This window comes from Ixodes scapularis, unplaced genomic scaffold (assembly GCF_016920785.2).
Source record: "Ixodes scapularis isolate PalLabHiFi unplaced genomic scaffold, ASM1692078v2 PGA_scaffold3__209_contigs__length_174095766, whole genome shotgun sequence".
Classification (NCBI taxonomy): Eukaryota; Metazoa; Arthropoda; class Arachnida; order Ixodida; family Ixodidae; genus Ixodes; species Ixodes scapularis.
The window spans coordinates 25,003,261-25,027,667 of NW_024609868.1; the positions used below are offsets into that span (position 1 = coordinate 25,003,261).

At 44.7% G+C, this 24,407-nt stretch overlaps 1 protein-coding gene across 2 annotated transcripts in view; it reads left to right on the forward strand.

Annotated features, from left to right (window-relative positions):
* The window catches only part of LOC8036032, a 409,910-nt gene extending 390,847 nt beyond the window's left edge, over window positions 1–19,063 (forward strand). For both annotated transcript variants that reach the window (XM_042292354.1, XM_042292355.1), the window contains exons 5-12: window positions 1,906–2,019; window positions 4,032–4,248; window positions 4,961–5,149; window positions 6,379–6,762; window positions 9,872–10,211; window positions 11,359–11,463; window positions 12,390–13,977; window positions 16,377–19,063. In XM_042292354.1, coding sequence (XP_042148288.1) covers window positions 1,906–2,019; window positions 4,032–4,248; window positions 4,961–5,149; window positions 6,379–6,762; window positions 9,872–10,211; window positions 11,359–11,463; window positions 12,390–13,977; window positions 16,377–16,849 — 3,410 coding nt within the window. In that variant the 3' untranslated portion in view covers window positions 16,850–19,063. The remainder of the gene's footprint in view (window positions 1–1,905; window positions 2,020–4,031; window positions 4,249–4,960; window positions 5,150–6,378; window positions 6,763–9,871; window positions 10,212–11,358; window positions 11,464–12,389; window positions 13,978–16,376) is intronic.
* The last annotated feature ends 5,344 nt before the right edge of the window (window positions 19,064–24,407 follow it).

Below are 24,407 nucleotides of genomic sequence, written 5' to 3' on the forward strand. Positions count from 1 at the left end.
CTAAGGAGGCAAGAGGTAAACAAATTTTACCTGACTAGGCCCCACCCCCCTTAGATTACTCAGTGAACAATAAAAGAAAAAGAAAATGCACACAAGGAAATACCCCTTCACGAAAGTTTATTAAATCTACAGAGCAGTAGAATGCTCTGCAGTTTCATCACATTTGACTATGTCAGTATCTTTACCATATTGGTATCTCATAAGAGCAATGTTAGTAATTCATATTACTACAGTGTGTTCTGCTTACTTTTAGTATAAAAATTTACTTTAAGCAATATCACTACAGCGCTGAACTTGTGCTTTTTATAAAAAAAAACTGAGTTGCTTAAATAGCTAAACAAACACTATACATTACGCAAAGCTTAAAGGGATGATGCAACAACATTAACTTCCAAAGAAATTTGCCATTTGACATTGTTTCCTTTACCAAAAGGGATGGAAAACCGCCTCATTCTTTTGAGATATCACGATTCCGTTGCGTAACAGCATGGCAATGAACAGGAATATTTTGCGATTTGCAGCCGCGAGGGCCTTGGGAACTAGGGTGTGAATGCCAACCTGGGTGCATTGCGATAAGTTGGCAAGATGTGCCATTATGTGCTCAATCTAAAGCTCTCTTTTATAAATATTTCCCTTTCCATATAAGCAAATGCGGTAAAATTCTCATATCGTTGACAAAATTGTACTGTATTTAGAGAGCCTAGATTGTAGAGAAGGTTCATCTCAAACAAAAAAGAGCATTTGCAATTTAATGGCAGACGCTTCCTTTGGAGATTGCAGGTGGAAAGACAGAGAAGTCTGCAGAGGATCAACGCCTTGGGCACCTCCTCGCAGGTCGTATTGCAAACGCAACCCATGAACCATGTTACCTCAATTGAGCAGTTGGAAACTCTCTGTAATACAGGATCTATAACCATACTCAGTTTTAGTGGCCTTATCTGCCCGAACAAACCATCCCTTTCTCGAGTTTCACCCCGTTGCTGCAAGCGCTCCCCTCCCCCCCCCCCCCCCCCCCTCCCCTCCCCTCCCCTTCCCTTCCTTTTTCCCCCCTTCGCATCGCTCAGACCAACCTTCAAGGTCGCCATGTGAATCACAGGTAGAAGCATGCATGTGTTGGAGGCTCTGAAAGAGAACCCAACCAGACGCGCTGTCCCTAGTGCCCCTTGCTACACGTCACTGCGCACGTGACTCGGAAGACAGTGTAAGAGTTGAGAGCGGTTGGGAGGTGCCCAAAATTTCAATTGCTTGACAAGTTTTTCTTATAAAAAGACCTATTGTACGCAGGAAAAATTGGTTTTCAGTTCTTTAAATTCGACATGACAGGGAACAACTTTGACAATTATTTGACTGAAGTACAGAAATTGTGGCACAGCCCCTTTGATAGCTACAAGGGAGGTTCCGAGTAAGAAGAGCTCTCATTAATGAGTTACTGGATGAAAGAGTGGAGCAAAAAATGATAGACATTTACAATTCTTTGTAATGCCAAATTACAGCGCAGCTCTTCTGGAGGCGGAGGGGAGGGTGCAGTGGGGAGGGTATGCCCCCCCTCCCCCTCCCTTTCTTCTGCTCCCCTCCCATTTAGCGGAAAATTTTCCCCGCTATATTTAGCAGAAAAATTTCCCCACTAAGTTTAGCCAAAAAATTTCCCGCTAAATTTAGCGGGGAAAATGTTCCGCGAAATTTAGCGGGGAACTTTTCCCATAATGCAACGTGCGGTTACACCCGCCTGCATTATTCTCATAATGCAACGCACGTGGTTACGCCGACGCCGACGCCCCTCAAGTCGGAAACGGGCGCCTAAGAGCTGCACTCTAATATTGTCCCTGGACATTATTTGATATTGTGAACTAGCTAGTAGCTGATGCCATATTCATGACAACAAATCTCTCTTGTCTCTGGTTTCAGGTGAGGGCCTGCACGTGCTGCACACTAACCAAACAGAGGAACTGGCTGAAGCCTTCGAGGCAGCATCTCGTGGGAAACTGGCCAGCCGCAAGAAACTGCCATGCAAGCCTTCCGGTTAGTCAGCACCATCTCCCCCAGAGATTGTGAATGCATGCTGAGGTATACTGATCAGCCAAAACATTATGACCACCCCAACATTGTTAGAATGAGCGAGCCTAGTGAACACACCATCTGCATTATCTACCACCTTCTGATGCTGATGATAGATAATGACTGCTAGGAATACAGAGCAATAATTATACCGACTAAGTGTGTGTGTATATATGAGAAAATCTGCTGAATTAAGCAACTTTCACAAAGGGCAGATCGTGATGTCAAGGTCACTGCTGACTGGTTACACCCATTTCTGGCTTTTCTCCACTTGAACTGAAATCTTCCAACAGGGCAACGGTCCATGCCATAAGGCCAGAATTGTGCTACAGTGAATTGAAGAACATGATGATGAATTCGAGTTGATGTCCCAGACACCTAACTCGTCAGATATCAATCCTACTGAGCACATCTTGGATGTGATGGGGCACCAGCTCAGCGCTCACAAACCACCTCCTCATTATGTACAGAAATTTGGCGACCTGGCGCTTATTAATCAGGGACAGTCTTACTTGAGGCACTTTCCAAGGACTTGTAAAATCTTATGCCCAGATAAGGTGCAACTGAAAACTAAAAAGAGAAAAAATGTAGAGCCCTTCCACTTCACGTGAAGATGGAGGACCAGCGAAGCTGTTATCTTTACGACGTTTAGGACGATGCCTAGAGGACGAAGTCTAGGACAACCTCAAGGACGACGCTTAGAAGACAACGTCTTGGATGACCTCAAGGAGAATGTCTAGGACGAACTCAAGGACGACGCCTAGAGGATAATGCCTAGGATGACCTCAGGGACAATGTCTGGGACGACCTCATGGACGACTTCTAGGACAACCTCAAGGACGATGTCTAGGACGACCTCAAGGATGACTTCTAGGATGACCTCAAGGACGACCTCGAGGACGACATCTAGGATGACCTCAAGAATGACTTCTAGGACGACCTCGAGGAGAACCTTTTGGATGACCTCTCGGACGACCTCAAGGACGACATGTAGGACAACCTCAAGGACGACTTCTAGAACAACGCCTAAAGAAATTCAGCCTTTCCACTCTGGTGAAAACTAGAGTGAAAAGGCTGAAAAGATTGCCGCCATTTCTGAGCAACGGCGGCAACCAGGCAACTGGCAAGCCGGTTTTCTGGTTGCTGCCGTCCCTTATAGATTGCAGTAGCTATCCGGAGTTTTGTGTCTACAGTTTTTGTCCGCGGACACAATACTGGTGAAACTTAACAGCTCCGCTGTAAAAAAAGAAAAGCATTTTAAAGGTGGATTAACACGGTATTAAATGGGTGGTCATAATGTCTTAGCTAGTAAGCGTATACCACTGCTGCAGTCATGACATTTTCTAACTTAATGAGACAGAAAATGCAGAGGAGCATCGAACTGTACGGATGCAGGTAGCCTACACGGATGCTGCTGCTGTCTCAAAACTTAATGCCGCCAATGTTATGAAGGCCTACTAGTGAAAAATGTCAGCCCTTAATAAGCAAGTTTATGGGAACGCTGGTATGACACTCTTTCATTTAATGACCGTTTAGTAAAGTGAACGAGCAGCATACTTGCACCTGCTGGTACTCAACAATATTTTGATGAGTATAACTTAACCTTTCATCACACCATCAAGAGCAGTTTTACCATTACTTACGAACTAAAGTCCATACCCAACCTATAGTCCGCACGTAAAATTTTCTCATACACAACACACCTTAAAAATTTCTGCTTTATTAGCGCCACAAAGAAGCTCATCATACAAAAATCATCAGTAACATTATCCCTCATCTGCAAAATCCATCACGTCTCCTCATAACGAACGCTCTAGAAAACCAAATCCTAGCACATTCCGCACCTGTAGATAGTCTGCACACCGCAAAATGTCAACTTTTTAACGTGTACACATTTCATGGAATATAATTTAGAAGATATGGTAGATTGCTGCTGACATGCCATATGCCATGTTTCCTCCCCCTTTTGTCTGCAGTTCTGGAGACTCCCTCTCGGATGTCCCTTCAGCCACGAGCTCGGGCTCAGGATTCAAGTCAGTGTTGCAGCAGCGAGTCCCGACAGCCACTCTTGGGCTCTTCCTGCTCCGACGCTGGCTCGTGCGACGCCTGCTCCGAGATTGTGCGCTTCGCAAGCGACGCGCAGCTTTCAGACGACGTGTTCCGCAGTAGGACCTTCTGCAAGGTCCACTACAGGTGAGTTTACACAAAGTTATGCTGTGAAGCACATTGGACTGATGTCATGAGGCATTTTGTGCCCAGATGCTTGGTCTTTGTCTAAGACAGAATGAATTTAGTTCTGAGGTTTTTTATGCACAGCTCAGTGTTTGTCTCCCACTTTAAACGACATACTATGTTATCTGCAGCAAGGTCTAGCATTGAAAGGAACACTAGTCTAGAAATTCTAGGAATCTGGTGGTGACTTCATTGAAGCAGCCAGTGAGAATAAGCTATATGCAACCACTTGTATAATGGCAATAAATATGTCTTGGACTAAAGTGTCGAAAATCACACTTCATGCTGCTCTCATTGTGATGTTGGCCCCCCAAAAATCCTTTTCTGCTGAAAAGTAAAGTTCAATGCAGTCTTTTCAAGCTGAGTGAAAGTGATAGCTCATGTTTGGCCATGAGAGTACTGCAATAAGTAAAGACAGCAGATAATTAACTTGATTGAAAAAGCCGCAAATTTGTAAAATTATGTAAAAACTGAAAGACCACAATGGAATTGGGGAGTATTTCCTACCAGAGCCAGAAGAAACAAGCCCCACTATCATGGCATGAAAGATTTCATGAGTACGCTGCTGATTCGAGAGACATCCAGAATTGCAGCTAGGGCCCCTGAAAATTTCCAAGTTCTCCATGTCCAAATACCGACCTGCAGGCAATAACGAGTGCGCCTTTAATTGCAGGTGGCCATCGTGTGTGTCACACTGTGGTCATGCAGCGAGTGTCTCATCCAGCGAGGCCGAGAGTGCCGACACAGTGTCCCTGACCATCAGTGATATTCAGGAGACCCCTCCCAGTGCCAAGGAGATGGTGCCTGACACAACTCTTCCGATGAACCCCACTCCAGCAAATGGCAGCGCTCCAGCTGTCTGGTATGAACTGCCTGTTGTGCTTTTGCGTTGGTCTTGAATGTGTGAAAAGAAACCACAACATTGTGATTGAGGTAACTGGCCAAGTTTGTTCTTTGTCGCAGGATAATTTAGCCTTCCGAAATTTACACTAAGGCATCGGTTCTCAAACTTTTCGATCTCGAAGAATGATTATCTCTCTTGACTGATGGCCAGAAAGCCCCCTTTTAATCTAGCACTGATGTAGTGAGTACAGAAGCCGAAGCGCAGACACACCCCTTGAGGCAGATCTTGCTGCCGCAGCGTACCTGTAACAGACAATTACATGGATAAAATAGAATCCATTAAAAGGGTCATATAAAAACTAACTAGTATATAAAATCAACTCTTAAAGGGATACTACAACGAAATTTCGGCGCTCACTTTTTGGTCTATGTGTGTTCAGAGGAGCAGTATCACATCGGACACACCACTATCTTGTTAAAAAAAAGTCACGAAAAGGAATTTTAAAACGAATCAAACGATTAGCAAAAACCACCTGGTGCATGTCGCTAACGCCTCGTTTGTAATGCTCGTGTAGGAACCTTGACAGCTAGTGACGGAGACTGTCTCGCCTTCGGCCACGACGAAAGAAGAGGGGAAGGAGGAACTCCCCTCTTCCCGAGAATCCCCTTTGTGTGTCCCAGAAGTCGGTATTGTCCACCTACAAGATTATAGAAGATTAACCCGTCACTCAAAATTCTTGCAAAAGCAGCCGCTTCCGTGGCTGGAACGACTAGGCCATCCTCTCGACGTCAGCCTCGCCGTAGCTTTGCTCGTCCCGAGACAAACTACGTCACGATTGCGTTGGATGTCAAGTGCTCTTCGCTGGCTGTCCTCCGAGCGCTTGCCAGAGTGGGCCGTTTATAACAAAAAATACAGCTACCATGCTCAAAATACAAACGTGCGATTGTCATTTACGGATATTGTGGATCATATTCAACCTATTTTTGAACAGGACGGGTATATTTCAAATTTCGTTGAAGTATCCCTTTAAGATTCAGTACAAGTTTTCACTTCCTCTACCCTAAAAAAAATGTGCCATAGTAGCTTTTAGAACAATTTTAAGTAAACGTGTCGCTTTGCTGAAATTCCTTTCGGAAAGCTCATATACTACATGGCCTTTTTCTTCAGTAAACACGGAAATAATGGCGGCGAGGAAAGATTTAAACCAAACAAAGAATCGAGTTTGGATGTGGTTCACACTTTCGCAGGACGTACACTCACTGCGGCAAGTGCGGGAGGCACTACTGTGCCCGCTGCAGCTACGGCAGCCACAGCAGCCAGAGCGGCAAGTCTCCGGATGGAAGCAAGGGCTTTGCACCTCACTGGACCATGGATCTGAGGGTGGCCCCCTCGCAGGCCAGCGATGCAGCCGTGCATTCCAGGCTATCTGGAGTGGGCAGTATGGCAGGGTGCGCCCACCTGCCCAAGCCCTCGGACCGGTCGTCGGTCTGCTCCCAGAGCAGCGGCACCAGCAGCGCTAGCACAAGTGGCGCCAGCACGAGCTCTTCCGAGTACAATGTGCCCAGGAGTTTCCTCGAGTCGCTTTACGATCAGCCACGGAACATCATTCACACAGACAGCGAACTCTTCAGGTGGGGAGCTGAGATGTGGCGAGCTGAGATGTGGCATGAGGGAGTCATTGTTTGTTTCCAACAAATGTAAGCTATTCTATTTAGTGTGGCCATTTTGTCATCTGCTGGACATTGCTTATATTGTATACCCTCTTAATTCATTGTTCTTCAGAATTTTGCACTACAAATCATCTGGGAAAGGGGTAAGCAGTATATGACATAAGCACATAGTGTTTGACAGATATAGCATTGGCCTAATTATTTGCAATGTCAGCATTTTCACATACTTCGCATATTCAGCCAAATTGCAAAGCAGTAGTTGCATGAACATATACCACCGTAGATAGAAATTTGAATATTTTGGAAACATTATTGAAGTGCATCATTAACTGCTAGTACAAATACGTGACTGCATGTTTGTAAGATAACAGTCATAGGACCGGCTTTGTGCGTTAACTCCGGCTCGCAAAGAGCCTTTATCCTATTCACAGATCTCATCATAAAACAATGCTCGTGCTTGTGACTCACTGATTCATTTGCCACTTTTAACAAAGTTTAAAAAAAAAAAAAAAAACATTTTACTTACAAAGTCACAATACAAGAATTAGGTGGTTCCTCTTGAGCTCATCGACCGGAAATGATCATTAACATAGCGATTGAATTTTAACAAGAATCTACTTGTTAAACACAAGAAAATAATCAGAGAAAATCCCCTGTTCAACATGTAAATGTTTGGAAACATGTATGTTTTTAAACCAGCAATATTATGGAACAAAATTAAAATGAGGAATTGGCTGACAAGTGCAAACCTGCACGCCATAAGGCGTCCGTTCATTACATATACGAAGCCCTATGTGAAGTGAAGCATATGAAAAATGAACTCTCATTAATTCAAACTCCAGGAAGCCACGAATTTTGTTTAAAATATCAGAAATTCATCTAAATATGATGCAAGATAAAATTATGATTTAACATACTATTAATGGCTAGACATACAAAACAGATATTTAATGATTTCCTCTACATAGGCCGACTGATTATAAGCAGGTATGCCACGCATGAAACGTCTGTAAAATGTATGATATAAGTATATTTATCCCTCAAAATTGTTATTTATCATGGACTGTTTAGATGGCACATGACAAACCAAAACAAAATGAAGTTTGTTTATCAGGTCAAGGAGTTGTTTAATGCAAACTATTAAGCAGGGGATACATGAACAATGAAAACGGGCACTGCACAGCTGTTTTCATTGCAACTTGCGCCGACGCTGTAACATGGACCTGTGCCATGCCGTCACGTCAGAGCGTCCGCGCAAGCTGATGCGGATATTTCTACGTGGTGCCAGTTTTCCTGTGTGCTCTGCTTGAGCCCCGTTAGGTGCGCTTTTCACTGAGCACCGGTGGCCTGCGGAGAAGCAAAACCGACGGAAGCAAACCCTGCGGGTGTTGCCTTTCTGCAGTGTACCAATGCTCGGAAAGAAGCGCACTCAGCGGGCCCGCGGGAACAGAAAGTATGGTTTGCACGAAAACGCCGTTTGAATTAAGCGGTTTACGAATACATTGCAAATATAGTGGGACAACCAAAATTTTAAAATTTGTTTGAATTAACAAGAAGTATGAAATATCCAAGATTGAATATTGCGAGCCTACTGGAAAATTGATGGTTTACTGCACTCATTTTTCACTGTCCCCGATTGTAGTGTACAATTGAGGACATGACACTCCAACTAAAATTATTGTAATTTTCTCATCTGCCAATTAGAGCATATTTATTGTATCGGCCTTTAAATCAACATGTCAAGCATGGAGGTTGGAAGAAGAGCAGACGACATACCGGCTCAGACCAGCAAAATGAGGAAATCCCAAGTGAAGCTGGAAGTAGAGGATGTGGTCGGTGGCAATAACACCCCAAGGGTGACCAAAACTCAGCCAAATCCGCTGTTCTTTCCGTCCAAAAGCATCCTTTGGTTGTGGTCATCGTTGGGGGCATGTCCCTCGAAACCAGAAGTCTCCCCTGGCTTCACCTCTGGTAGTGTAATGTTGCCTCAAGAAGCTTCCTACCTCCATGATGTTAAGTAAACTAACCTTTATGAACACTGGAAGTTTCGCAAAATTTTAGTACTCTTGATGGAGATATGTTTTAGGTTGTACCGCTGCAGGTCGGTTCCACCACATCATTTCACAATGCACTATATAAGCATCTGAGTGCCTTCTAAAATGCAAACACGCGTCTTTGACATCTTCTGCTCAGATGGGCAAGATTAAGGGAATATGCTCCTTAAAGGAGCACTCCGGCGATTTCTTCATGGTCCTCGATTTGCTTCAAGTTTTGTTCAATTTGCCAAACAACATCGCTAAAATAGTATCCCAAATAAGTAACTTTTTCACTAAATTATTGAATTAACATTGTTGGTCCTCATCGTGTTTTCCAAAGTGAAAGTCTCTACTGGCAAGAACGAAAAAGTGACGTCAGTGGAAGGCAGGGGTTAATCACTCTTTGGACTGTAGAATTTGTTCCCAACCTATTCGAAGCAGTTTCATGATGCCATATGAATGCTTTGGAAGCTCGCTCTAGCACACAACAAATGATTGGCATATTCTATTTCTTAGACTGCTTGCTCAACTGGCAAGCCTGCCCGCCACTGATGTCACGGCACTGAAAAGTGCAGCGATATTTGAATGTTGGTTTTTGCATCATCTTCATTTGCCGATTTCACTATAACTATTATGAATTTCGCAATACTAAATAGCATACCAGAAAGGGTAAAGGCCGAGGAGTCAGAAAATATTGCTAGTCGAGGTAGCTCAAAAAATCGCCGGAGTACCCCTAAAGCCAGTTCACACGTGCATTGCAGCACTGAGATAGCACAAACTCGGTGCTACGTCAGTGCTACTGTAAGCGCTGACTCAACATTAAGTTAGCAGTGCATTGCGTGTGTATAAGCAGGAAGAGCCAAAGTCACCTGCATTGAAGCACTGATACAGCACGACATAGTGCAAACTCAACAGCGTGCCCATAACGCCAAGCTAGCGCTGCATATGTATGTGTGAACGAGCCTTCACTTGAAATTCGCTCACCAAATATGCAGAACTAATTGCAGTTCTCGGTTGAATTCCCGCACCAACAGGGTGCGCCCATCGTCTTCCGGTGCAACACCGTCGCCCATGGTGGACCTGCCGGCGGGGATCCACCAGAGCATGCTCCCTTGCCCGTGCACCTCGCGGAGCAGTCAACCGCGCGTCGACTCCGGCATCACCCGGTCCAGCTCAGGGTCGAGCGACTCCCCGCTGGGGTCGCCCAAGCGTCTGACCCAGGCCGCTTTCTTCCCCGCCCCTGTGGCCAAGCCCCTCAACAGCCCCGTGCCCTGCCAGACCCCCAAGTCTGCCTGTACCTGCGGGCTTAGGCCCCTGGCTCAGTACCTCAACTACGACGTGCCCAGGGCGGCCCTTGCCAAGCTTTACTTAAGAGTGAGCTTGAGTGTAATTTTTTTTTTTTTTTAATGTTCTGATTTTTTATTTGGTGTCTATTATCTTGTACTACGTCACTGGTTCTGAAATTGTTTTCCTAGGAAGATTCCCAAATTACTCTCACAGGTTCTCCGAGCCCCCAGATTTCCTTTACCATCCCTTCTCCTATAGCAAAGCATTTTTCCAGCTTAAGCACTCTTTTATAGCAGGCCTGAGCCACTGCAGAATTATGAGCCAAACACTCCTTAGTATATGTGCTTTATTGTTCACGAAGTTCATAAGCTTCTGCACTCCACATTTTGAGTGGGCGCTTGACCGGTATTTTACAGTAGTGCCGAGACTGGGAAAGTTCTTTAGCTGTCAATCAATAGGGATGGTCTTTTCTTAAAATCAAAACGTTTGAGGACCCCGTACTACATTGTCGAGCCAGCGTAGCTTCCACAATGCTGCAATCCCGCACTGGTGTGAGAGCATGTGGCATTGTATTGCATCTCATTCGCATGCACTCTTGCGTGAAGATTTCAAATGAAGCCACACACTTGCACAAGTAGCTCTGACAGCACTAAAGCACTGTGAAAGCTATGCTAGTCTTGGCAACATAGCACAAAACAGTTGACGCCAATTATATGTGCCACGTCTATTCTCCAGACTTGTCAAATGTAATGATGTTGCCTTCTGCGAGCAACAGCTGGCCCAAGTTTTAATTTGATAGGGGTTAATCAGATGATGCAGACAGAAAGTAACTGTGATCAGAGCTTTCATTCAGTCTGTCTGTTGCCCCAAAGACTGACTGTTGAAGCAAAGGTTGTACCCAGGAAATGAGCTAGGTAACATCATGTTAAGAGGCAGCACAACCCAGGCAGCACAGCTCAGTCAGCATCTTATCGTATTAAGAAATGCTTCTGTGCATGCAACTACATTTAGAACATTCTTGCATTAGGAGGAAGCTGTACTTTTAAACGTTGGTTGGAAGGCTTGGAAGGCTGACTGGGAACAAGTGAAGTTTTTTCTAGCACGGGTTTTTGAAACAGACTTAGAGTTTGAGTTTTAAAGGGAGAAAACCAATAGGTTTTCTAAATGCGATGTTGCTCACTAGTGCCCTCAACAGCTTCCAGATTACTCATCTCTTCAAATATTTTTTGAACAGGAAAAACAAGGACAGAGGAGCTCCTTTGAGGGAACAGCTGATCCCAAGGGGAATGATCTACCTACAACCCCTGGACAGCAGTATGATGTCCCCAAGAAATTCAAGGTAAATGTTTACCAAAAAGTCAGCTCATGAACTCTTTGGGAAAGAGAGGTGTGCTTTTTGAATTCACTGAATAGCAGTTGGTTAGTGTTTAAAGGGGTACTCCACCGGTTTTTTCATTGTTTCAGATTTGCTTGAAATTTTGCTAAATTAGCCAACAAACATTGCTAAAATAGTTTCCCAAATATTAGGTCAAAATATTGTTTTTTTGCGAAGTTATTGAATTTACAGTTTTGGTCTGCACCATGTTTTTCAAACTGAAAGTCTCTATTGCCAACAACAACAAAGTGACGTCATGGGAAGGCAGGGGTTAACTTTTTGGACTACAGAAGTTGTTCCCAACGGATTTGAAGCAGTTTCTTGGTGTCAAATGAGTGCTTTGGAAGCTCGCTCCTGTATCCGCGCTCCGGCACGGAACAAATGATTGGCATATTCTATTTTTAGACTACTTGCTCGACTGGCAAGCCTGCCTGCCACTGACATCACGGCACTGAAAAGTGCGCGAATATTTGAATATTGGTTTTTGCACCATTTTCATTTGCCGATTTCACAATACCTATTATGAATTTCGCGATGCTGAATAGCATACCGGAAAGGCTAAAGGCCGGGGAGTCAGAAAATATAGTTAGTTGAGGTAGCTCAAAAAATCGGTGGAGTACCCCTTTAAGGAAAGCTCAAGCAAACCTATTTGACTGGTGCACTTCTCAAAATATTAACATAAATAACAGAAAACAAAATTTCACAAAAAAAACTTCTGCTGACAAGATGTGAAAACATGTGACAAATTTACAACTGTATTCGAACCGGTATAAAAAATAGCAAAAGGTAGATGGTTCATATCAGACCTTGCTTTAATAGGTGCTGGGAAAGGAAAACTTGGACACCTTGAAAGATGTGCTTTAACTTAACGAGGTGCATCGCATTTGCAGGAACAGTTGATCCAGCAAGAGTGCCAGGCCTCCGGCCGAGCGGGCTGTGTGCTGCCAGTCGCCTGCAACTGTGGTGGTGGGCTTCTGTCAGAGCCCCTGCCCACCTGTCATGAGCCATGCACATGCCGGAGGGTGGCTTGCTGGGCAGGTAGCCTAGTGCCCTGCCTCCGAAGAACAGCAAACTGTGGTGAAGACAGCCACCCTGCCCAAGTGGTCCCCCTAAACTGCCCCACCGCCCCAGCTACCATCTGCAAAGAGCCTGGAAAGAAAGCTGAATGCGGGTCCCTACAAACTCCTTTCGTTTCTGCCGAGCAATTGACGATGGACCACAAGTTCCCGGAGGACCCTTGCTCGAACTACGCCAACTGCCAGTTCATAGAATCCCTCTCCCTCTACCAAAACACATGTGGCCTTTCTTTAGCCGTGCAGCAGCCTGAAAACGAAAAGACGCTAGAAGTTGTGAAAGAGCAAAAGGCGTCTGCAGGCACGAAGACCTGCGAAGCATCTCCTTTACATGGCAGCAAAAGTTTGGAAAGCACTGCGGACAATGCGGGTTCGTTGAAGAGGCCAAAAGTGAAGAGTTCCCCGTCCAACTCGTCAGGAGAAAGTTACGAGGTGATGTCATTTCGCAACGCTTCTGACTATCGCCTGACTGTCGTCTGCGACGGAAATTATGTGGCAATGCGACCGATCGAACCTTGTAAATGTGACAACGAGAATAGATCTGCCAGTGTGAGCCGAAGCGAGAACCAAGACACAAAAAGGACTCCACTTCCGCTGCGGCCTTTCATGCCTTACTTGCTTCCGTGCGAGGAAGAATTTGTGGAGGAGGCGTCTTCGGACGAGCCCGGCTGGAAAGCTGCCGAGGGCTCCAGAGCTCGATTCTTCAAAAATGGATGGTCCAATGGTGGAAAGTCCTCCCAGACAAAACCTTCGGCGCTTTCGAACTCCCTCGGAGACCTGAAGAGGAAAGTCCTCACCAAGCGAAGATCCAATTCTGCAGACGGTCGCCAGGAATCGGCCGAACTCTCGGAAACAGAGGACTACCCCGTGGCATCTCCTACCCGGGCCTGTCAGTCAAAGGAGAGGCGGAGCGCCCTGTCTAAGCTCCCCTTGCGAAGCAGAGAAAGGTCGGGGAACCACCCGGTAGACGTGACACCACCCTCCTCCGTGCCTTCGACACCGAACAACCGCTCGATGGAGAATCTCTTTCGCATTCCATTCCACCGGTCGGCTGACTGCCTCAAGCTCAAAGGAGACTTCCACTTCTCAGAAGAGGACCTGTCTGCAAATGGCAGGGAGACCTCCGACACTCGTGACATTCCCTCTGCCGGATCGAGCATCAAGCGCTCCTCGAGCGTGCCGTGCAAGCCCCAGCCGCTCGACCAGATATCGAGTCCCTCCGATTCGGGAGTGTCCACCAGTCTTCCTGAGAGCTCGGAGACGGTGTGCGAACTGGCGGCTCACGACGGAATCCTCCTCACGGGCATCCACTCCTCGTTACCAACGAGGCTCGACGAGGGCCCAGGATCGACTCCAGGGCACCGAATGTGCGACAATATGAGAAAGTGCACCCACATACAAGAAGGTGCTAAGTCATCTCCATTACTCGTATCATCACAAAATTTTGCATACAATTTATTTTCTCAAATTTTTCCAAAGAAAACAAGTCAAGGTTGTTTTGTAGATATGTCTAGATGTTCACATAGTGCGAGTGTTGGCCTACCTCTAGGTGTCAAGCCTTGTCTTGCAGCTGTAGAGGAGCAATTGCAAGAATTTAGTATAGTATTATACTACACTCATATCTTATTACCATTGTATTCCATTGATATGAATACCCCCTTTATGGACAAAATATTTGGGAACGAAATGGGTAAATGCATACATTGTTATCTCATTGTCCAGAAAGGTGTCCTTATTATTGAGACACGACTGTACCAGAATGGACGTTTGCAGAGAACATGTATTAGTGATTGCGTGAAAAGTCGGCAACATAACAGCTGTAGAAAGTGGAACCTGTAAGAGTGAGAATCGAACTACGATTACATAGGTAGTCTATAGGGTAGGATTTCGCTTTAGCCTATTTGACTGCCTATATGGTGACAAACAACAGCGGACTGCTCATCAGTGTGAGAAGGTTGAAACCTGCAAAAATATTGGTAGATATGCCAGCAAGACTAGATTTGGAAGATCAATATCATAGCAACACATTTTCATACCTCTTACAAAGCAACTGCTAAGCCACTTATCCACCTGGGAATTAATTTCTGCATGTAGGGATGGTCTTACATGCAACACATTCTTGGCAAAGCAAATCTGTTGGGTGATTTATTCAAGAAAAGAGAGTTTTGGAAGATCTTGAGTGGAAACGTTAGATCAGAAGTGAAAGGACAAGCGTATCTTTGAAGGGTTGGACCTGGAACATTCTCTGTGCCACATATAGTATAGGCAAAGGCAAAAAAAAGTACTAGGAAATTTCCACCAAGCTGGTGCATTGACCTGGACTGTGGAAGAGCTCATCTGCGAAAAGAATGGAATCATTTGCATGAATAAATGCTTGCAACTAGTAAATGTACAAGTTACATGATAGGTGAAAGTTTTCAGTTTTAGCATTGCACTTCTCTGAAAACAAAATAACAGCAATGAAAACAGAACAAATCTGTGACCCATATATGGAAAGCTCAGTTTTTTGTTTCCCTCGTAAAAGATTGCTTTCTCATTAGTGGTGAGAAAGAAATCTTTGAAGCCCAATATAAATCGCCTTAGAGCAGGACACAAGTTTTACCAAAATTTTACATGACAACCTCAGCAAAGACACCAAACTCAATCTCAGCTTAATGTGAGCTGCAGAAAAGCGTGTAAGCATGGAAGAATACTTGTACCTCCTACCGCATGTGCATTAGCACTGCTGAAGCACATGCTTTTTAAGTTAAGGAGCTCACACTTATAGCCTTTGCAGCGGGGCATGTTAAGGTGAGACGGGGTATAGAAGACGGGACCAGAGGTCCTACAGCTTGTTGGCATCTTTTGAAAAAATATGTATAAGTACTAAGCATAATATAAAGGCTTGTAAAATCATCACGGTGCGATTCTGACAACCACCATTATAGTTTGTTTCATCTTAAGTCCAGACGTAGCCGACGCTACGAGCTAAAGGAACGCAAATCACGCAGTGTCGAAAGCGCAAGACGTTGGGCTTTTTCGGTGAATGATTGGTTCAGCAATATAGAACACATACAAAAACATGATGGGCACCATGATGGTGTGCTTTTGACGCTGTCCGATTGGTTGGATCAGCTCATGAGCTGTGTCTGTGCTCGAGGTGAAATGAAGTATAGATAACATCAATCGGTAATTCTGTCAAACACTGGCAAAGTTCATAGTGAAGGATGAAACCAAACTTTCTGTGATTATATTTTGAAATTTTTAACAACAAATAGGAAGGCATAGAGGGCAACACTTACAAATTGTGCAAATCCATTATTAAAGGATTTGCAAGATGCAAACGCTGGGTGGCAATGTTATGAGCCGAAATCCGTTTTTACTGTCTGCAACTTCGAATGACGGGACACCTACGTCTGACAAGCACATCGAGCGGTGAAATTGGTTAGCCTGCACTTAATGCAAAACTGGTGCATCCTGATGTCTAAAGACAAAATGATAATTTAAAACCAAAGACAACCCTGTTCAATTTTAACATTAGAGGTTCTAAACACTTGGAATAGGCCTTATATTATGCATATTGAGATTCTTTGCTGAGCTTGTAATGTTTAATGCAAAAATAGTTTTACCTGTCACTACCGAGTGGTGCCACCATGCAAGGCAGTGTGTTTAGGCACTTGATTGCAGTTGTCCTCAACCATACTTGCATTTGGGACCATAGCATCAAGCAGTTCACAGGGCTTTGACCAGCCTCCTAAAAGTTGAAGAGCCTCATTGTGCATGTACCACTAATGCAAACAACTGTCACCCTGATTCTTGTTGCAGCTTTCGCCCGCTGCCCCCAGCAGCAGCAGCTGCAGTACGCGTTGCTGGGAAACGTGGGGCCGGCCATCGGCAAGACCTGCTCGGGAGGAAGCAGCACGACTTCTTCAGACAGCGACTACATCGAGACGCTCTCGCTGTGCAGCAGTGGTAGCAACGGCAGTGGCTCAGAATACGTGCGCTGCTGCGATGACTGCAAAGCTACCCCCGCATGCCCTGCCGTATCCTGCGCGCTCAAGCCACGCTCGGCCAAAGAGTACAATTCGGTTGATCGGTCGGGAGTTCGGCCGGAGGGAGAGGAAGAAAGATATGCCGCACACGTGCTTGCGTGCCACAGAGCCCACCATCATGCGCCCATTCATCTGACCCTACCCAAGGCGTCCTCTTCGTCCAGAGGTTCCCCTGCCAAGCAAGCCTTCACGTCGTCGTCCTCGGTCGGCTGCGGGTCAGCCTCCGACTTGGCCTCCTTGACTTAAGTCCATGGGAGTGCTGCCTAAGGGGAATGCAGAAAGCTCTAGTCTCTTCCAGACGAGGCTGCCATGACACACTGGCAAACAAACGTGTCTATGGTTGACAAAAAGAACAATCTGTTGCGTTCAAATCAAGTGTACAGGTTTCCATGGGCAAAAATGAACAAAACTGAGCTTTTTGTTTTCCTTCTCAATTTGCGATGGGCTACTGCTAGTTTTAATTTATCGTCGGAGCATTTATCTGAGCTGAAGCATCTATCCATTGCATTTTGGGAAGTTGTTGGCATTTCACCTGATTTGCTGTCATTCAGGACAGACCTCCTTTTTATAATTTTTTAAATGTCTCGATGAAAGAGTTTGTGCTGATGCAGTCACACTGGAGAGATGACAAAATGCGTGCCATCAGAAGTTAATTTGAGATCCGTTTATGACTCCGGATACCAAGTTTCCTGCATTCCTTCTTTGTGGCTTTTGGCTCGCTTCACCCTGGAGCTTTCAGATGAGCAAATTGGCTGCTGTGAGGACGCCGTGGTCAATATGAGTGGCATGCCTAGTTGTTAGCTTTGTAGATACACATACTTCATTGATTGTCATCCTGTTTTATTGTCAGAGACTAAAGGCAAGTCTCGCATGATTTCCTAGATGTACAAAGGGAGGGGAATTAATTTTAATGTTTGTACAGGTCACTCTATCGTGATGTTACTTCTTCCCACATGCGAGTCAGTGACACGAGGGGGGGAATAAGCTTTCTTTAGTGCCAGAGATACGTATGCGTCGTATAGCTGTATAAAAATGTTTCCTTTTTCATCGAAGTTTTGTGCAATATAGTTACATACAGCCAACATCTAAGAGAGGAAAGTAGCTTTTTGGTCTCACACCCACTAGCATTGTCTGTCTGGTACTTCCGAACACTAATAACAGTGGCGGACTTAAGGTATGCATACGGATTGTGACAAGTCAGAGTGTGGGTCTTCCTGTTTTGAAAGGGCCCTTTGAAGGTTCTGTTGTCGACGAGTGCAAATATACGGGTGCCACCCATGCACCTACTTGTGCACTCGAGACCTATAAGTATCATATCACGTCATATGGCATATCAATGCTCAAAGGTTGAATGGAAAAGGTAACACAAAGCAGATTAACACATTCTAGTCATTTACTAAGCAAATTACCTATTCTTCCAAAAATGTTCCAAATAGCCGTGAAAAAAAAAAAAAAATAATTTGATGCTTGAAACAGAGTATGAATTTTTCAGAGTTGGTTACTAAGGAGATGGAAGTTTGCACAGGGCCATTTTTGTTTTGCATTTTAGATTTCACTTTATATGGCATTGAATACTGACTCCAAGGTGCTATGTTCAATGTGAGCTGGACAACCCATAGAGTTTTAAGACTACTCCTTTAAATTCGCTCTGGACAACCAGGCAAGTAGCCAGGATTTTGTTTCGGGGGGGGGGGGGGCCGCCCATGACAAAATGCTGTATGAGGGGGAGGGGAGAGGAGGTCCCAGCAAACCGGAAAATTTCGGGGCGGAGCCCGAGCCCCGTGGGCCCTCCCCCTGGCTACGTGCCCGAGACAAACTCATGCAGCATGCAGGCACTGCTAAATCCAGTTTCTTCAGAAAGTATCACTCCCAAGGATAAGTAGGTAATGGGCTTCCGGCTGATTTCTGGTGACACTGAACATTACAGCGGTCCTCGTGCAAGCATGCATTTCAATGAAATGAAATTCTACGCCTAGACTCTAGAGACAGCTCAAGTAAACCATGATAGTTCATCTCTTGTGGGCATTGCCTCATTGTAAGATAATACATAAAAGTTTGTCCAGTATATGGCCAATAGCAGTGCTGGTACAAATACCAATATAGCATCCCGTTAATGTCAGTTCTTTCCCCTTCCCAATTTGTGTTAATAAGATATTCCTTTTGTTTTTGTCTTTCTGGCTACATGTAAATAGGCCTGTATAAAGGCACCTCTTTGGCAATTCAGGCAACTTCTGCCTGGTAGCCGAACTGTCTTTGCGGACGAGGTGTACCCAAGGCGTACATATGGGTTCCCGGTTTCTGTTTTCCACAGGAAAGTCGTTTCCAAAGATACAGTGTCGAGTGAGTCATTGTGCAGTAATGTGTATGTCGATTTCAGCATTTCCCCGAACAGCTGAGTTGGTGTAGACTATAGGCAAGCCTGTCTAGGAGTCACAATAAAAAATGACTGTACAACTTCCACTCTGTTCATATGGTCTTACTTTGCCTCATACCAAGTATAAGACAAGTACAACATGTTGGTTAAGTGCAGCGGTAGGTTAGTGCAAAGTGTTAAGGGCAGTTTGAAAGGAATTATTAGTTAAATAAAAACCTTAATTACAGTACCTGTAGGGTCAGTTTATGCCACCATTTCCCTTCTGCATTGTATTGATATGGACAATTAGACCTACTATGTTAGATTTCAAAATAGAAAAGCAAGTCAACAAATGACCACAATATTCACATTTAAAACAGCAGAGTCACGGATAGATATATTTCAATACCGAGCTGTACATTTAATACATGAGGCAAAGTATTCATTAATTTATCCCCTATGAATCTTGTTTGCAAAAGGGCATGAAAAACATTTGTCGTCATTAGCTTAAAACCCAGGTAAGTGTACACAATGAAATAGATAAATGACTGTGCATTCTCTTCTCAAATCCTTCCAAAAAATTAATGCTAAATGTGAAAAAAAAAAAAAATGTATGCCTGGCTATTTGATTGAGACAGTTTATAAAACAACAATTCCTTTCCTTGCAATCTGCAGTCTCTAGAAATAGTCCATTAGCAGTGAACTGAATGCAGTACATCCTTGAGATATGAGAAGTCCCCAATTACTTTTGGAGAATCACTCTGCTTGGGGATACATCGTCTTGGCTTACTAGCAGTCTGGATTTCTCAAAAATCAACCTCCACATCTGGTAAGGTTAAGCAAGGTCTCGGCAGCTTCTTATTGCCGCAAGTTTGTTTCACGCTGTTTTCAAAATTGGACGTTTCCCGCTCTTCTCTTCGCTTGCATTTGAGCAGAAAGAAAAAGGTGAATTGCTCAAGAAAGCTGGGAGAACTATGCAAGCTATATGTAGATTGCAAATAGAAATTCTGGAGGGGATGAACAAGCACACTATAGTTTCAATGAGAAGCATTTAGGAGGAAGGGAAGTGGCACAATTCTCATATTGCATGAAGTTTTTGAGGAAGTCTGCATTCACATGAACCAAAGATATATCTCAATAAATCCTCTCCGTTACATAATGCATTGCTTCTCTTTTAAAGATGACTTTCGGTAACATTTGAGACCAGATTCTGCACAATATGAATCTAAACTACGTATGTTGAGTTACGTAGGTTTAGGACCGGCTAATAGTGTAATACAGTGGTTCTCAAATAGTGGTCCGCGAAGGCATCCTAGGAGTCTGCGAAGCCCTGTCTCCCGGCAATAAAAGTTGTCTTTTATCAGATTAAGAATAAACATTTCAATTTTGGGGTAAGTTTTCTCGTGTATAGGTCAATAAGAGAAATCTACTTCGTATTAGCCCTTAGTTATATCCATTTATTAAATCACTATCATAATTTACCAATAACTTTTCCTTCCCCTCACCACCAATGGGGTCCTCCATCATCTCCGCCGATCCACAAGGGGTCCGCGAAACATCAGTGGTTGAGAAACACTGGACTAATACACGTATGAATGCATGCCACAATACCCTTTTTTAAAGTCATATGCCGACTGATAGAAGACCTGACAAACTGTACGACGTAACAACCAACATCGCGGAACGTGCAAGTAGCGCAAGCGGGGGTTCATATCACGAGCGAATGACATTTTAGCTAACAGCGGTTACGTGAGTGAGTCTACGTTTAGTGAATGATGTGAATCAGTGGGGTGCGTGTTAACCCACCCAACCCCCCCGTTCACGCCACTTCGCGGTGATAATCTGTGGCGGCTCATTGCAAAAATGTTAACCCGCCTGGCCCACCTGTACAAGCCGCTTCGCAGATGCCTAGTCCGCTAAAGTGTCTTTCAATGAAAAGTCGAGGGTGGGACTTAGTTCGCTATAACATCGTTCGACCAACTGAGTGTAGCTTCAACTTGTTCTCCTGCTGCACGAAGGCTCATGCAGCCGAGGTACAATCGAATGCACCGAGCTCGCACTTGTGTCTGCCACTGTGCAGCGATTCCACAGCCTCCCCCGGAGGGCAGACTTTCAAAAGGGGCCTATTGGGCCGGTTAGCACCATATTTTTGAAGAGCATGTAAATTTAGCGGCCATTTGAATTTGCACATTTGTTATTGAAGTAGCCAGTTCCTAAAGAACACAAATTTCATCACATGTTGGGCAATAAGCTGTCCCATTCCGGACAGTTTATTGCCCAACGAAAATTTTGAGCTATTTCATAGTTTATATTTATTTATTTGTGTACATGCGTATGTGCCTCTTCGTGCCAGCATCCAAAGCTTGAAATTACAATACAGATCAATATGCGCTTATGTGTCGTAGATTGTTTTACTGCATGCTTACTTGTCATCCAGGGGTTTGCATCATTTTGTGCACCCAAGTTTGAAATCGGGCGCTCAGTCAGGATCCTTGTCACTCGTAATTTATGCTGGCCATCTTGCCAACACCGATTGATTAGATCCAGATGAGAGTCTCCATTGCACGACGACATCGTTGGTGACAGGTTAAGTGTTTATGGGAAGCTGCTCCCACCCACGACCTATTGCTCCCACCTGATTCCACTTCAGCAGAGCAAACTCTGGAGAGAAAATTGCCTCCTCTCCAGCATTTGCTCTGCTAAAGTTGAAAGAGATGGCGGGTTGTCACTTCATTTACCCGTAATGAAATGTGCCCCGCACACTCTGTAATATATAAAGCATACTTGTCCAAGTCCGCCCGTCGGATGCAACGGAACCACAAGGCTGGGTTATTTAAAAATTCGACCTTGGCATAGTTTTTGTCGTCTGGCTGGTTTCTAAAATGATTGGTGCAGCCGAAGATCACACAATTCACCATTTTGCAAAGACATATGCCCAGTGGATCAGTAAATGATGCTAAACAAAGAGTCAAATCATGCTGACATTGATGCTGACTACAGAGACAAAGGTGATGCTGACCATACTGGACCTGCTTAACAGGAGGCTTAGGGTTGCCAACTCTTCACTGAAAAGAGTTGGGTCAAGGGTGCAAGGGAGGCAACGTTACTCTTAACTACTCAGTTGGAAAACTGCCACAGAGCCGGCTTTGAAAAAGTGGCTTCGATTCATACTCGAGAACCCAACTAATGGCGATCGCAATGCCGCCATTTCTCCCACAGCGGCCACTCCGGGTACTGCACGTCAGCACGCATCAATTCAGGTCGAGTCACGTAAGGGCTGGTGGCACCAACTCGCAGTGACGTTTCGCAGTAGCGATATAAATAACATTCGTGTTTTGACTAGTTGCGAAAGGGTGGCACTGTTATTGAATCTTGTTTGGCCTCGGAGGACGCAAGTGGTCCGGGTTTCAAGGGTTTCAAAGGGGTTTATACAAAGGGTGATGATCATAACAGGCGCCCGCCAAGATTTACAGCTTGACATTGCTCTTGCTTACTAAAGTGGTTAAGGCTTCGCAGCCAATGCTAGCCACTGCAGCATTGCTTCGTGCGATTCACACAAACTTTTTGTTTCGCAGCGTGGCGCACATTGTTGGGCGCGCGTTAGATCACATATAAAATTTCTAACTGGACGACGCAACCCAAATCCAGGACATATAGCTGTTTCGACAGGTACGATGCGGGATTCGGGACGCTTTATGGAAAGTCGAGATAGTTTTGCAAAATCCAGGACGGTTGGTAATGGAGGATCTGGCTGAACCATAGTTGAACAGCTTGAACGACCACCAGCCACGGCGCGCTCACAAAACCACCAAACTATTCGCCTCGAGACAGAACCATGTTGCCCCCATTTTGGCCGCATGGTGGACGACGCACAGCGGGGATACCGCTGTGCATCGTCTGCCGAGTCTGCGCACGTTCAGAAGCATGGATCTCGACGATGCAAGTTTGTTTCCGGCTGAGCTGAGCCCTCCTCATTAAACGCTCGTTGTTTTTTATGTTTCTTCCTACTAAAGGTTGTATTGTATCGTTTCAGATGCGTGGAAATTCAGCAAAGGGATTGTGCAAAAGTCAGATGCTTCCAGAATCTTAGTGTTGTAGTTTGAATGCAACCACTGGTCCCACATATTTTTGTCATCTTGCACAAACCATACCTTTCGTAAAACATTGAATGTTGATCAGAGCTGTGGTTTGATTCAAAAATTAATCCAACTGATCAAATCAATTGATAAATCCGTTAAGTTGATTTTTCCCATTTTAAACTTCACATTGCGAGACCTACAGAAATATGAACACGGGAAGCCTTTTAAAGTGAAGTAATTTTTAAGTTATTTAAACAGTATAATTCGTATAATTACCCTCGATGACAATCGCAGGCATGCTAAAGTGGTTTACCGTGCAAGCCTGTGTCCTAAAGCGGGCATCATTTTTTACTTTTTCTGACTTTCTCCAGCACAAGTATCCGATTGAACGCCGAAAAGAAAAATCGAAAATAAAGCATTTGCTTGAATAATCTGAAGGTTAATCAATGAACTGCCCAGTTATGATATGCATTAGGTGAAGGCGGAGAGTGATCGGAAAGTACTGTGGGAGTCACTAGCCCTCATCAGTACAAGTGTCGCTGTGGCCGATGCTGTCTGTGTCGTGGTGCGAGTCGTTTGTTGGAGTTGAAGAGTCTACTATGTTTCAATAGAGGTTATTTAGCCACAAATTTATAATATTAGCCTTTTAACATCCGCAGCCCTCACCGAAAGAAATGAAGCAGGTGAAACCACTACCGAGAAAAGTATCTAGTAACACGCACGCTACTGCATTGCTCGCTTACACCCGCTTGTTCTAATCGCGGCAGATTAATTAGAGCATTTTGTTTCACTTGTCCTGTCAAAGAACAGTTTCCGGATCGTAAAGCGAAGCAGGCACTCTCTCCTTATCGCAACGTAGTAGAATTGTTCAGACTCCGAAAAACCTACCGACACCACGGCACAGTAAAGGGAAACATTGGCTGCAGCGGAACTCAATTCACCGCATTCGGTGGGAGTTGGCACGACGAGGGCGCCACAGTATTTGGTGTCCCAGTAGACTTCCGGTAGTGTATTTATTTCTTCTTCAGTAACACACAGCGATCGGAAAATAAGATTTTCCTTTGGAGAGGTATCTGTAATAGGTTTGTAAGAACCTACGCGCTTCGTGGAACGTAGTACAAATAACAAAAGGATGTGTGACAAGAGGAAAAGAAGAGGAAACCGGAAGCGCGCAGGGGTCCGCCGATAGTGGGTGGCAGTGAGCTTGTTTGCAAACAAACATTGGTGAATAGCAAAGTGATTTCCGATACAGCACTTACTTTTGATAATGCTAAATATTTATATTACTCTACTGCAAAAGCTAAAAGTTGCAAAACGAAAATTCATTGAACCTGCGATTTCACAGCCCACAGTGCCCGCATTATGCTATCCG